General features: G+C 32.2%; 1 protein-coding gene across 3 annotated transcripts; it reads left to right on the top strand.

Moving 5' to 3' along the window:
• Window positions 1-10,471: 10,471 nt before the first annotated feature.
• Window positions 10,472-14,514, top strand: LOC129313460 (arogenate dehydratase/prephenate dehydratase 2, chloroplastic-like). Of its 3 annotated transcripts, none has more exons than XR_008593952.1 (13): window positions 10,472-10,809; window positions 10,914-10,981; window positions 11,110-11,202; window positions 12,067-12,267; window positions 12,473-12,553; window positions 12,895-12,990; window positions 13,088-13,165; window positions 13,262-13,351; window positions 13,458-13,525; window positions 13,715-13,796; window positions 13,877-13,952; window positions 14,112-14,196; window positions 14,285-14,514. XR_008593952.1 is itself a non-coding variant. In XM_054956599.1 (12 exons), exons 1-11 carry the CDS (start codon window positions 10,554-10,556, stop codon window positions 13,934-13,936), a joined length of 1,173 nt encoding a protein of 390 aa, XP_054812574.1. In that variant the 5' UTR covers window positions 10,473-10,553; the 3' UTR covers window positions 13,937-13,952; window positions 14,285-14,514. The 3 variants fall into 3 exon arrangements, 1 of the variants encoding a protein (XP_054812574.1); XR_008593951.1 differs by having other exon boundaries at window positions 13,877-13,998; XM_054956599.1 differs by lacking the exon at window positions 14,112-14,196 and having other exon boundaries at window positions 10,473-10,809.
• The last annotated feature ends 360 nt before the right edge of the window (window positions 14,515-14,874 follow it).

The raw sequence follows: 14,874 nt of genomic DNA, 5'->3' as shown, positions 1-14,874 counted from the left end.
AACCTCGAGTGTATATCATATAAATGTCAATAAAAAAATAGTTATCACGTTTTTCTCTTGCTTTTGATGCTAAATGACTTTATAAAATACATTTTTTCAAAAAAAAGAAATCATGCTCTCGAGACCAAGCAATGAACTAAAATAGAACAGACAAGACTGACTGATCTCGCCCACCCCTGTGCATCGTATGCCAAGTTCCCCACATTCTGTTACTCAGATGAAATTTGTTTGTCCCGCGAAATTGAAGAGTGAATTATATGATCATGAGTATTAAAACACAATTGTGTTCATTTTTTTTGGGGGGGGTTATCAACCACCCATATCCATTATTCAACTCACTGTTTAAAAATCGGACAAAAATAAATCTTGAAAATTTAAAAATACCGTCGTTTAATTTGATTTGGTTTTAATTAAGACATATCTTTGTGGAGGATAATGAAGCTGATCAAGAAAGATGATTGGAGGAAGCAAGAATATATGGTGGGCCATGGAATGTAGGGTGGGGCATAGAACATGAACATCATAGAGCTCAGTCATGTTTGGTTGACTGGTCAAACATAAGTACCAGTCAAAGAAACACAGTGAAGTGCAGGGAAAGTGAAAGAAAGAAAAATATATAAAAATAATATAAAGCAAGTAGCGGGAACTGTGCCTAACATGCCCAGGCATACAATACATACGGTGATGTTGTTCGTGTTGGCATTTCTGTGAAGAAAAGAATCTAATGTTCCCACTTCCCACCGCCTTTTCTTCCACACAGAATCTCTGTCTCTTTGCTTGAAATTGATATCTCCTCACTTGATTTCTTGTGCCTCTTTTGGTCTAAACCGTAAACATTTCTTGCGTCCCTAGTTGGATGCGACGGGATTCACGTTTTATTATAAACAAATAAATAAATAATCTCAGTCATCCTCGAGAGAATATGAAATATAAACTTAGTAAATCAAACGTGTCAGCATTATATTGATACATGTATGATTCAATGCTGGCCGCCAAAAGATTGATAATTCAATTAGAAACTTGCAGTTATTTTATTGATCCGTATCGTATGAGATCAACGGAGCTAGTTTCGAAAAAATGATGATAATCGTGTCATTAAAAGTAACGAGCTCACATTCCAACGTTTCGTTCAGGATCTTTGTGAAGGAAACAGAAAATTAAATTGCTTTTTATCGACGACACTTTCCCTTCCCACAATAACGGTAAAAGTATTCTATTGACAACTTCACGTCTTTTTCTTTTTCTTTTTCTTTTTTTCCAACACTCCATATACTCAATTATATATGGTTCATGCACAGGTCTTAGGAGCGTGGAAGACTAGATATATAGCCAAAGATCCTATATTAATTTGTATGGATTACTTTTTAATATCAAGCCATTCTATACATACACATGTACGGAGTCGGCTTCCCTCCTGTGCCACTCTATGGGGACAGTGGAAAAATTTAAATCATTCAAATTAAATTTTCTAATTTTTATTTTAAATGGATATTTTTACAATAAAAATATACAGCAATTATAATTTTTTTAATGAATATGCTTATTAATCTGATGGTCTATATTTAACATGGATGGTTTAAATTTAATATTAAAATTTTTCAATAAGTTTGTTGCTCCATTTAGAATATATCTACAAAATCAATTTAAATTTTTAATATTAAATTTAGACTGTTCATCTTAAATCTGGACTGTCCGATTAATAAGTATACTTATTAAAAAGATTTATATTTTTTTATTTTAAAAATATTAATTTAAAATAAAAATTAAAAAAATAATTTGAACTGTTCAGATTTTTCCTCCACCTCTTCTCTCAGTGTGGAAGGAAGCCGACTCCCACATGTACATATATATAATGGATTAGAAATTACACCTCATAAATAAAAGAATACACACACGAAAAAGAAAGAAAACGTACACATATAATAAAACTAGGACTACTGTTTGTGAAGGCATCAGCATGAAGAATATGAGGAAATAACCTGCGCTTATGAGGGCAGGATGAAGCAGGAGATAACCTGCTCCCGGGTTCAACCACACGATTTTTAGTGCACAGTCCCTCGCAACTCGGAAGAAGCATTTGCAAGCCAACCCGCCACTAATTGAGTTAAAGGTTATGGCCTTGGGGTTGGAAATGAGAGAGACATTAACTTTTTTACCCACAATGTCCTCCACTCTGGTTAATTATTCCGCCAGGTTAATCCCTCACAAGTATAACGCTTACGTGCTTCTCCATCGCTTCATTCATCGTTTTATCACCTAACTTGTTCAACGACTTTGCTAAATCTTTTTTACGAATTTAAATTTTTAATATAATTAAATTAAAGGTCACTTTTATTCCTTAACTTTACTTAAAAAATGATTGAGGGCCTTAAATTTAGTTATAAATTAATTATGTCCATCAACTTTTTAAAGATTCCTTCCCCCCATCATTTTGTTATTTTCTCATGGTTGATTAACTATTAGTAGACCCTACATTACATTTTAAATATTTTTTATTACATTACATTTTAAATATTTTTTATTATAAAATATTTGAGTTGAGAATATTCATTGACATTTTGAATAAAAGTTTAAGGATAAAAATAATCTTTAAATAAAAAAAATATTTAAAAAATAGTAAAATTAATTAATGATTGATGGACATTAAATATTTTAATGTTAAGGTGATCGAAGTAAAAATATTAACATTGAGTGCATAATTGATTCATAATTAAATTTAAAATTCTTAAAAGTCCTTTGACTAAAGTTGAGTAACAAAAGCGATACTTAACCAGTATAATTTATGATGCTGGTTAAAAAAAAAAAACAGTATAATGTACGCTAGTGTGTACTGAATGCGGGAATGGTGTCTGGGGCGATGAAAAAGAAGAGTGATAAAGATCCCGGAGGGGGGGGGACACGGTCGGTGGTACAGGGCCCATGCCAGATGAGAAGGGGACACGTGGCAATTGGAATGTGGTTATGAGGGGGGAGACGAATATTTCAGTTTACGAGGGAGGAACAAATGAGCAGTAGATTGAATCGATAAGTGCATATTGTGTAATAATATAACTAGACAATTTTCAGTGTGTTTATTCATCTGCTCTTCGGAAGAAATCGAAAAATCTCTTAAAAATCCTATAAGATTCATTCTTTTTTTTTTTTAGAGATTATCAAAATTTTATTTGAGCTCAAATCCTACTAAAAGGTCCACTAAAGAGTAACACATCATGGCACACTATCCTATTTCACAGTATATGAGTTGTTTTTTTATTCTTTTAATTTTTTTCACTCCTTTGATATATCTCAAATTTTTGTATCTTTTTACTTTAATATATAAGATTTTGAGTGATTTAAATTTACTGTGATTATAAAAATTTAAGATTTCTTAAATTTAAACTAAAATTTGATAATTACTTCTAAAGTCAATCCTTTATTACCATGAGTTTTATTAATTAATTATATTAAGTGGAGTGAGATTTTACAATTTTCATCCAATATAATACAGTCAATCAATCACGACCTCCAATAAGATTTCATAACTCTTTGACTTGGTTTCATTATTTCTTAAATTAGTCTAACAAAGCTCATTCAATGATCACAAAACCTACCAAATAATGTTTAAAATAAAACTTATATGGAAAAGAGAATGTGATAAGTAAAAAATTAATGACAATTTTGAAATAAAACATCTATGCAGATGAAATGAATACAAACAGCATCGTCTCGAACACCTCCTTGAAGATTTTTAAGGAGAGTGAATCATAAAAACATAGGGGACCAAAGGGAGGACTATTGGAAGGGAATTATTGAAAGAACTATTAGGAATAAGGCACGACGTTAATGAAAATATATAGATGATTGAAATAAATGCTCCCATTTAAAATGAGAATCAGTAGGAGGATTAATGAAAATAAGGAAGATAGAAGAAATTGCACAAGAATGAGTTGAGTAAACCAATTACATAAGTGAATTAAATTAATACCAAAGTAAAATCACCAACCGAATTGAATAAGAGCTGATCCTGTGCGTTAATGTGGATTTGATTTAAGAAATTTATAAAAAAATATAAATTACAAACACACAAGATTCCAATTTAAATAATACTACTATCTTGTTATATATATATATATATATATATCAATTTTATGGTTAAAAAATGATGAATGTTATTTCTTTTTTGCAGGCTAAACACATTAGTGAATAATATAATTTTATATAACATCCAACTTTTATGTATAAATTTTTTTAAAAAAATGGAAATAAAAGGAACCTTTCTAGCCCTTTGATCTGAAACAGATTTTGGTGCCCCTTGAATATAAGATTCTAACTCCTCTTCAGGCACAAACTTCATTACTCAACAAGATGAGGTAAGTTCCTATAGAAGACCCTTTCTTAAAGCACATTTGATTGAATGACAGCATTTAAAAAGTGTGTATTTCAACATATCTAATAATAGAAACCCTAAAGGAGAAAGGACAGAGAGAAAAGAGGATCACTTTGGGAGATTGTAGAAGAAATCCTCAAGGGAGTATTGATAGAAGGCAAACCTTTTGGGTTATAATCAAAGAATTGTCATTAACAAAAGCTAATTTAGAATTGACAAAATGTGCGAATAAAGAGACTACAAATATAACATACTTCTAAGTACGAGTAATAAGAGGTAACCTTGAGAAATTAAGTTTTTAGATGCCATATGGGAAATGATTGCTTGGAATTGAAGCACGATATAAGAGCAGATGGAAGTGGTGGTTTTGCATTGTCTTCCCAATCCATAGCCCACACACAAATCCTCTGCTCCAGCAACCCTTGCTTACAAAGATAAGAGAGAAACTCATCAAAAAAAATGAGAACAAGTACTTCTGATTGGTAAGGAAATGTCAAAATATTTCCCTGCCTGTGAGATTAGTTATTATTGATTAATGGTTACCTTTATGCTAAGAATTGAGTGAAAAGCTCTAACAAATCATTACCTTTTTCTGAGTAGAATCTTGTCGTTTAAGGAGATGGTGAAGCATTGCAAATCTAGGGTTTTACTTAACTCGTAGCTCTAACTTCCAATTGAAGAAGATGACTATTGGGAATGGAGAACTTGAACAAAGACAAGGGGAAGAACTGAGGGAGTTAAATGGCATTTCGTGAATCTATAAAGAAATTGAAACTATCAATAATAAGAGAAATTGCAAATGCATGGGAAAGTGCAGCAGATTTGAACAAAGTTAATGCTTCTTGAACAATTTGAAATTCAAAATTTGAAAATTGCCCCTGAAATTAATGCTCTTGTGATGATAGATTTTAAAATATATGAAAATAAAAAAATAAATTGAATCTCATCCACTAATCAAAAATTATTTCAATAAAATAAACCAAAGACATAGAAGAATTAAAATTATATCAAGGTTGATTGGACCAATGATATGAAAGATATTCTGATCAATCAGTAACATTCTACAAAATTTATTAATATATATTAATGTTGATACTAATACAAATTCTATTTTTATTGGCTGGCCAATCAATGGGGGCCCCACTATCTTCCCCTGCACCTTCCTTTCTTTTCCCTCTAATGTCACTTGACTAGGGCATCAACCATAGTCATCTGCATGAAATATCTTTGCTTGTTTAAGAATTACTAGATAAAAAATATTAGAATGTCTAATTATTAAAACATAAAAGAAGTCTCACATTTAAAAATTAAAAGATAGATTATAAATATTTAAACTTAGAAAGTATCTAATCAAATGGTTAAAACTATTTTGATGGAGCATAATATCTTTAAGCATACTTAATATAAAAAATCTAATATGATATCAAAAGTCATTCAATCAAGAACAAAAAAAATAGAAGAAAAAAAGAATGAAAGATGGAAAAAAGAGATTAAAAGAAGAAGAAGAAGAATGAGGAAAAAAAAGTAGTAGAAAGAATATTAAAATATAAAAGAACTCCCACATTTAAAAATTAGAATATAAATTATAGATATTTAAACTTACAAAATATCTAACTAAATGACTAAAACTATTTTAGTGAAGTGTGCTATCTTTAAATATATTTAATATAAAAAATTTAATATGATATCAAAAGCCATTGATCAAAAACAAAAAAAATAGAGAAAAAAAGAATGAAAGAAAGAAAAACAAAAAAAAAAGAGAGAGAGATTAAAAGAAGGAGGAAAAGGAGAAGAAATTAAATACACCTGTCTTTGAGAATAAAAAAAGTACAAGCTCTAAGAAGAAGAAAAAAAAGAAGAAAAATAAAAAAAATAATAAAAAAAATATTAAAATATAAAAAAAGTCCTGCATGTAATACTAAAAGATAAATAATAAATATTTAAGTTTAGAAAGTATCTAATTACATAATTTAAGTTATTTTGGTGGGTTATAATATTATTAAACATTTTTAATATAAAAAATCTAACACTAACCACAGGAAAATAATGTAAACAAAAATTAAGGAATCCAGCAATGCAGGCGGTCCCTCGCTCATAAATCACGACAGGTTTGCTAGTGTTGAGAGGGAGGATGGGGCAGGGTGATTTGCCTCGTGGACACGACGATGAATGAAAGGTTACGCGAGCCAGGTACTGAGGTACAGAGAGAAACGTCATGGTTCGAGTGTCGTTGTAACGGGACGGTGATTGTTTTGTGCGATCCAATATGAAGTGTGGAACGTCATAGAAACGGAACGGCGTTATGGTTATCATCATGATCCCTTATTCCGGGCTCTGAACTTCAGGTTCCTTTCTTTTTTGGCCATTACCTTATCATTTGGCAACTAATTTTCCAACGTGATCGATGCAAAGCCCTGGGGCCCTCGCCATTTCGAAGCAGCCTAGGGATGGCCTGGCCGATTTTGGTGGTTTATAACTATATTTTATTTTATTTTTATGTTAAGCTCTTCCGTTATCCTTTTACTTAATTCCTTCTAATTCACTTTCGCGGTAGCTGAATTATCCACTGCACGAGCCTATATATTTCTCGATGAAGCATTTATTTAATGAAAACTATTTTTTTTTATCATCGTCGTTGTTCCTAAATTATCACTCGTCCTTTTAAGAAACATAAACTTGCATGTATTTTTTTTAAAAAAAACGTTAACAAGTACTGTCAATATTTTTAAATAGATATTAACATGAGTTGGAAATTGATTGCATATCCCAACTACCAAATATACAAAATTACCGGATGGAGAGAGTGTTGAAGAAGGAAACAAGAAAGGAACTATTTTTAATCATTAGGATTTCCTAGCCCACATGTTCGTGATTGGTGCCGCAAATCCAATCAATTACATTTACACGCACCAATAGCAAGATTCACTCTCTTACTATAGGATTTACAACATTACAGCATGATTATAGATGCCAATAAAATAAGTTCATAATTAGCGGGTGTGCGCCGTCGGTCCAACTTGCCAGCCCTTGTCGTTTAGTTGTGGCACACTTCAAGATTTATGAGCTAAGCATGCGTGTATTGGCCATTTGCCTGTATGCTAGGAGTTACATACTAAAAAATATAAATTTTTTTTAATATTTTAAAATATAATTATTATTTTTTTAAGCATTCCTATTAATAATAACTTTATATTTAATATAAAATATTTAATAAGAATAAATATAAAAAAATAAAATTAATTTAAAAATAAGTAACTACTTTATTAAGAGGTGAGATTTGATTAAAAATACTATATATTTTTATACGGAGTGAGTATATTTGAGTAAAATTCAATGACAAGAGAATTTTGCTTTTGTTTTTTTTTTTTCTAATGGATCGGAATTGATTAATGTGAAGTGTGACGCGTGCAAATCTTGCACGCATATTTATCATTTCGTTTTCAAAATCTTGATTTCCCATGTTTCACACTCTCCTTTCAAATTTAGCACATTGTCGTTTGCCTCGCATTAGATACCGCGTTCTTCTTGACGCGATGACGCTAGCTGCTTGCGAGCCATTCTAAACAATTTTTCTTTTGGTTACTATACATTAATTATATTCAGAATATGAAGGCATTGCCTTTTCGTTAATCATTTACACTTAACTACGAGTTGACGTCAGGTGATTATTTCACTCTGAACCAGTGGTTGATACATAAAAATATATATAAAAAAAATATTTGAGTGCATTCGTACATCTTTTTGTCTTGGACCAAGAAGTGACTTGTCTTTGTTCTGTTTCGTAGAGCAACGATAAAATTCAATTCTCTGGCCCATCGAGCATTAAATCATTCGGCCTTTTTAAGCAGTTTAGAATTCTCATCGCACAGGCATGTCCGGGCTAGCTTCTGGTTGGGCCGATATTGGTCATGTTACCTTCTGGTTGAGAAGCTAGGCACCGAAAGATTTCAGGGCAACACTCGCCAAGGGAGTTGTTATTGTTGCTGCTGTTATTTATGAGAAGAAAAGGCAATAAAATTAAAATGTTCGAGTGAGGGGTTAAATTTGTTATGTTCTCTTTCTTTTTTCTTGCATTTTTTTCACTGTTTGAAAACCCAAACCAACTCGACCAGGTTCCAATTAATTGAAAAAATTGGCCACACGTGAATTCCAGCCCAATCAAGCCGGCTTTAATTTGGTGGGTTAATTGATTAACACGTTAGATTTTTATCATCATCATCTTCTTCTTCTTCATCTTCACTATTGTAGTTTATTACTGTAAACAATTTATGATTGTTATTTGTACGAGACGTATAAAATTTTTTACATTAATTTTTTATTTACTTAAAAATTAATAACTTTTTTTTTGAAAATATTATTGTCTTTCATAGTCAAATATAAATATTTGTGTATTTTGATTATTATTTTAACCACAACTGACCTAACTCTAAGTTGACTCTTGATCGAACCACTTGCCCTTAAATTATTGTCTCAACTGGTTCAATTACTGGCCCTAATTTTTAGTATTTTGATTTTCATGATATTTTTGGACAAAATAAATTATATGATTTGATATTACATTTAAAATAACACTCGCATTTGGGGAGGGGGATTCCAATGTCTTAACTTAAAATAGTTTTTTTTTTCAATTGAATAAATTGACAATGTGTAATTACTTATAATTAAAACTAACAATTTATCGAGGGTTAATTTGTAAAAATATTTAAAAATTTGTTCTCTAAAAGTTTATGATTCCGTTTGGTTATTATAAAAGAATTGAATGAAATGTATCAAAAAATAAAAATAAAAATAAATTAAATTATTTTTTTCTCTTATGATAAATATGATAAAACTCATTAATGTATACTATAAATATGAGAATTGTTATACTTCTGAAAATTTTATGAATTATAATTCTTAACTCAATAAACTAATTATTCCTCTCTCTTATAATGTGATTCACATATTTTTTTTTGGTCATCTTATTTTTATCTTTAGTTTTTAATTCATTTATTTAAATTCTTTCTAGTAATCAAACGAGATCATGGGCTATTTTAAATGATTGAAAAATATTAACTTCTTTTATAAAGTTAATAAGTACTTGTATATCGTTTTTTGTTTGAGAACACCAAAAATTATTGAGAAAAAAATCTGAATATTTTGGCACCTTGACCTATTTATCAATCAGCAAGTGAAATACATTAACAGGCATAAAATGGCTCAACATGAAATGCTACTAGCACTTTAACTTACACAAGAACGTTTGTCCTTTGATAGTAGGATTTGTTATTCGAATAATGTTTTTTAAACGCCAAGTTAAGAATACTGTATGTTTCAAAAATAGTTTACTATCAGTAGAAGAGACTAGTCACAACATGACATATCAAATTTAAATTTTTGTTAGGAGAAGTAACTATATTTAAATTGATTTTTGAAATAAAATTATCTTTCACAGATAATTATGAATAATAGAAAAAAATGGATTCAAGCATTTCTTTCTTTCTTTTTTAAGGAGTGCTGACACCGTACCCTTGACAAGTTGGGCAATTTTTCCTGAAAAAATTTTCAAGAGCGAAATCATCCTCTTTGTCAGAAGCCTATCGTCTTATCAATTATCAATTGATATAAAATAATTATGGGGCATACATACAATAATAATAAAATATTTTAATTCATTTTATTGCTAAAATTAGGTTCAGTTACTGCCATTGTTACTTCCAGCTTCTTTGACCTATATAAGATAATAAAAATAAAGATTAAAATATATTTTTAATCCTTAATTTTATATAAATTTTATTTTGATCTTAATTTTTTAAAAAGTATATTTTTAATTATTTAATTTTAACATTGTTAGTTTTATCATAAAAAAATTTACATTAAACTTTTAAATATGAATAAAATATTTTTAAATAGTAATTTGTTAATTTTTTTAAAATAATAACGACGGATACAAAATTTAAAATTTCTTGTTGTTGTCACAGCTATTTTACGTAAGGAAATAATAAAAAATAATAACAGGTCTCCAACGACCAGGTAACTTGTGTCTTGAAAGGAATTATTTGGAAGGATATTATACTAATATTTACCAAGGTTAAAAAGTGAAAACCCCCGAACGCGGAAATGAGGCAATTATGAAGAATTAAGGGGTTCGGTCGCCCGCGAAAGAAAACAGACTGTAACAAGCAAGGGGCCGAAGCTGTTAGCTCCAATGGCGGCCTCTATGGCGGCATCACGATTATCCCATTTCTCCTATCATGCTAGACAGCAATCTTCGCCGTCCGATATCCCTCCGTTAACCACCTTCAAACCGTCCAATTCTCATCCAAAACGCTTCCGGAGCCTTTCCACCCGGGCTTTACTTCAGGGGGAAAACGAACTGAACAAGAACCCCAAAGCTCTTGATTTGCGAAGCGCCGATGACTTCCCAGGTGACGTCGTCTCCAAAGACATGCTCGCCCTGCCGCGTATGAATTTCATCATCTCTTCGTCACCCTCTTCTTTGTTTTTTTCTATTCATATTTTTGCCGTGGCAATTCGATTTGGGGTTGTGAAATGTGATCTGTTTCAGGGCCATTGTCTTCCGCTCAGTTTTCTGGTTCAGTTTCTGATAGATCTCGCCTTCGTGTGGGATACCAGGTAATAGCACCAATATATTGGGGAAATACGCATTTGTAACTTTTTCTTGCATTTGCCTCCGACCATCTGAAGTTCTATTTCGTTAGTAATTTTTTTTTTATTTTCTATTCCTGCACTTGCAATTTCAGGGAGTTCGTGGCGCTTACAGCGAGTCAGCCGCACAGAAAGCCTACCCAAATTGTGAAGCAGTGCCTTGTGATGAATTTGACACCGCTTTTGAAGTAAGATGTTAACCGTTTGCCCTCTATAATCATATTGTCTGTGCTGTTTGATTAAATTTTTTCCACTCTTAAGTCTCAGTGATGTTATCGGTGGTATTAATTCTGCGTCTTCCTGTGTTATCCTCCAATGATGTCCAAAATTAGTGAAATATTTTTATCGTTCTACTTATTGGCATGCATCATTGCTTTTGTTTTAGCATTATATGTGGCCAGACCTGTAGTCGAAGGTCACATAGTTCATATCACACAAGGCCATGTAATTCCTAATTTCCTATTGTGCTCACTGACTGCCATTATTTCGTTTGTTTGATTGCAGCTGAGTCTATAATAGGATGTTACGCTTGTAGGATTTTTGAAAACCATATACGGTGCCTATAATCTATTATATTTTCATGCCCTTGGTAACTTAATTCTTTGTAACGGCTCTATTTATTGAAACAAAGTCATGAAAACTAGTTACTGCGGGAGATAACTTAGTTACAGGTACTGACTTACTGCCATCACTTGTTTTCTTTACTGAAGAATGTTATTTTTTGTCGAACTTTGCTTAAGAGTTTTATAAGTCACAGGTTACATGTGCTTCTCACCAGAGTAGGGTCTCAAGGATCACAAATAGTGAGCTGAGTTTGTAATAGGATGTTATGCTTGTGGGATTGTTGAAAACCCTATGCTGTGCCTATGATTTATTATACTTTATGTCTTAGTAGCTTAATTCTGTCTAGTGGCTCAATTTCTTGAAAGAAAGTCATGAACATTAGTCCATAGTTTCTTATTATTGTTTGCCTATCTATTTATGCAGATGGTTTCCAAGGGCTTCTTTTTAACTGTTAATTCTCCCTCTTTCTCTCTGATTCTGCTTTACAGGCTGTTGAAAGGTGGCTTGTGGACAGAGCAGTTTTACCAATTGAGAATTCTTTAGGAGGGAGCATTCACAGAAATTATGACCTATTACTCCGTCACAGGTTGCATATAGTGGGAGAAGTAAAATATGCAGTCCGCCATTGTCTGTTGACCAATCATGGTGTTAAAATTGAGGATTTGAAGCGGGTACTTAGCCATCCACAGGTGTGCCTATAACATTTTCGGGAAAGTATAATTTTGGGTCTTTGCATTTTGCTGTAGGTCCTTGCATTATTTTCGGTGTTCTAAATCTCTATACTTTTATTTTTGGGTGTTCTAAGTCAAGGAACCTAAGGTTATGTTTCCCAACATTTTTTTAGCTTAACTTCTGTCACTTCCAATCCCAAACTCATAGACGATCATTTTTTAGGCTCTTGCTCAGTGTGAGGATACATTGACTAGTTTGGGATTGGTCAGAGAAGCAGTAGATGACACAGCTGGTGCTGCAAAGGTAAGCCTAGATTTATTAAAATGCTGTACTTGACATCACTTCAGATGCTTCTGCTGACCAATATTAACAATTGATGTTTTTGGGGTACAAAAATGATAATGTTGTAATAACATTACTCACTTTTTCTGGGTAAGTTATATTATCCACCATCATATTTCTGAGCATATTATGAATTTGACTGCTTTAGAATACTAATTTCTGGGTAATGCTTTCCCAAGTTGTGTTGTATTCTGAAATTAGACTTTTTCCTTTTGATAAAAAGGACTGGAATTCTATTTTAAATGATACCGTCAACACTTGTTAATCAATATCACTTACCCTAATATATTTACAAATTTTAGCATGTTGCTTTCCACAAACTACGAGATGCAGGAGCAGTTGCTAGTTCTGCCGCTGCTGAGATCTATGACTTGAATATACTTGCTCAAGATATTCAGGTTTGTAACCAAGGCGCTCAGTCTTTTGATTCATGCAATTTAAAGTTCATGTTCAAGGTGGATATGGTCATTCATGGTCATGGATTTGTTTTGGCAGGATGATAGTGATAATATCACACGTTTTTTAATGTTAGCACGAGAACCTATTATTCCAGGCACAGATAGGCAATTTAAGGTAAGCTTGGATGGAAGCAGAAGTTGATATTATTGTATCAAGTTCGTCAGATGCTGTACTAAAAAATTAGTGTTGATTGTGGTGTGTTGTTATCAGACAAGCATAGTTTTTTCTTTAGAGGAGGGTCCTGGGGTACTTTTCAAGGCACTTGCTGTTTTTGCGCTGCGACAAATCAACCTCACAAAGGTATGTTGCCCTTTTGATGGCAGTTGTGACACACACACACACACACAGTGGTGGAATCTTTGCTTTAGACACTTTTTAATTGTGTTATGGGTTTGTTTCTAAACAGATAGAAAGTCGGCCATTGAGGAACCAACCTTTACGAGCATCATCTGACGATAACTATAGTGGGCCCAAGTATTGTTACTGAAGCCATATCTTCAATTTCCCCCCTAAGAGCACCAATATGTGCATCTGTTTTAACTTGATCTTTTTTTTGCCCAGAACTTGATCAGATTAATCATTTGTAGCATTGTATCTTCTAAAATATTTTGCTGGTAAGGAGTATTTTATTGTGCTGATTAATCATATGTGTGTGTTAATCAGGTACTTCGATTATCTTTTCTATGTGGATTTCGAAGCATCAATGGCTGATCAGAATGCACAAAATGCCCTTAGGCATCTAAAGGTACAATTTGGTTTAATCTTGAGGCGTAAATAAAAGGCTTATTTGTGAATGGATACACTCTGAATCAATAACCTTTACAGGAGTTCGCTACATTCCTGCGAGTGCTTGGGAGTTATCCTGTGGACACAAGTACGGCATAAGTTGTCTCTTGAAGAGGTCAGCTGCAATTTATGAATATTTGGACACCTCGAATTTTCATATGGTATAATCGTGTCCCACATTTCTACTGTCATTCTCCTCTAGGTGTGTGCTTAGGGAAGTTTCTCTTCGTGCTAACCCCAGATTTATTCATTTTCTTTCCCCTGTAACTCTCAGCTGCGGTATTTAATACTCGCTACGTTTTATTTCCCTGAGATCGTTGTTATTTCGTCACTACCCGTCTCCCTCTAAGAAAAAACATGTATGATGTATTTGTATATGCACGATTTGTCTAATATACCCCTTTTTTTGAATCTTTAATTTCTAATGTTTATAAATAATTGATGCAGGTTTCACGATACTCATATACAGTTGTCATTATACTTGCGGTCGTGTGCGGCATGGTTCTTTCAATTGTCGATTCAATTTCCTGGATATATAGGGCTTACATCTTTACATTCTTGAATAGAGGATTGAAGTAGAAATTTAGGTTGGTTGCATACAAGTTTCGTAATGTATTGATGGGGTCTTACTTGGAACAGTTGCTTTTTACTTGCAAAAATTTCATGCTTTAGATGTTTCTTCTCTTTTCTTTTATTGGCAAAAGATAAATTTTGCCCCCTCCTCTCTGGTACATGTGCTGTTTCAATATGAGCAAGAGGACGTAACCCCATTTAAATTGCAGTTTTGTAACTAAATGTAACTCAATTATCCACTTGTTTGTGTTAATAATCTCAGATATTTGTGATTAAAATTCTAGCTGAACATTTTTTTTTTTTTTTTGCGGCCATATTTTTACGAGGCCCATTTGGTGTGACCAGCCGACAACCACAGGCTAGTATAGTATATATGTATGTACGTATTTATATATACTGATCAAAGTTTTATGGGAAACTCACGGTGAAAGACCTTTGAAGCATTTTATTTACAGAGAAGGATC

This window comes from Prosopis cineraria, unplaced genomic scaffold, assembly GCF_029017545.1.
Source record: "Prosopis cineraria cultivar Desert tree isolate PC_DT_omini unplaced genomic scaffold, ASM2901754v1 PC6, whole genome shotgun sequence".
NCBI classification, from domain to species: domain Eukaryota; kingdom Viridiplantae; phylum Streptophyta; class Magnoliopsida; order Fabales; family Fabaceae; genus Prosopis; species Prosopis cineraria.
The sequence above is the reverse complement of the archived record's forward strand: the minus strand, read 5'-3'. Positions and strand labels throughout refer to the sequence as shown.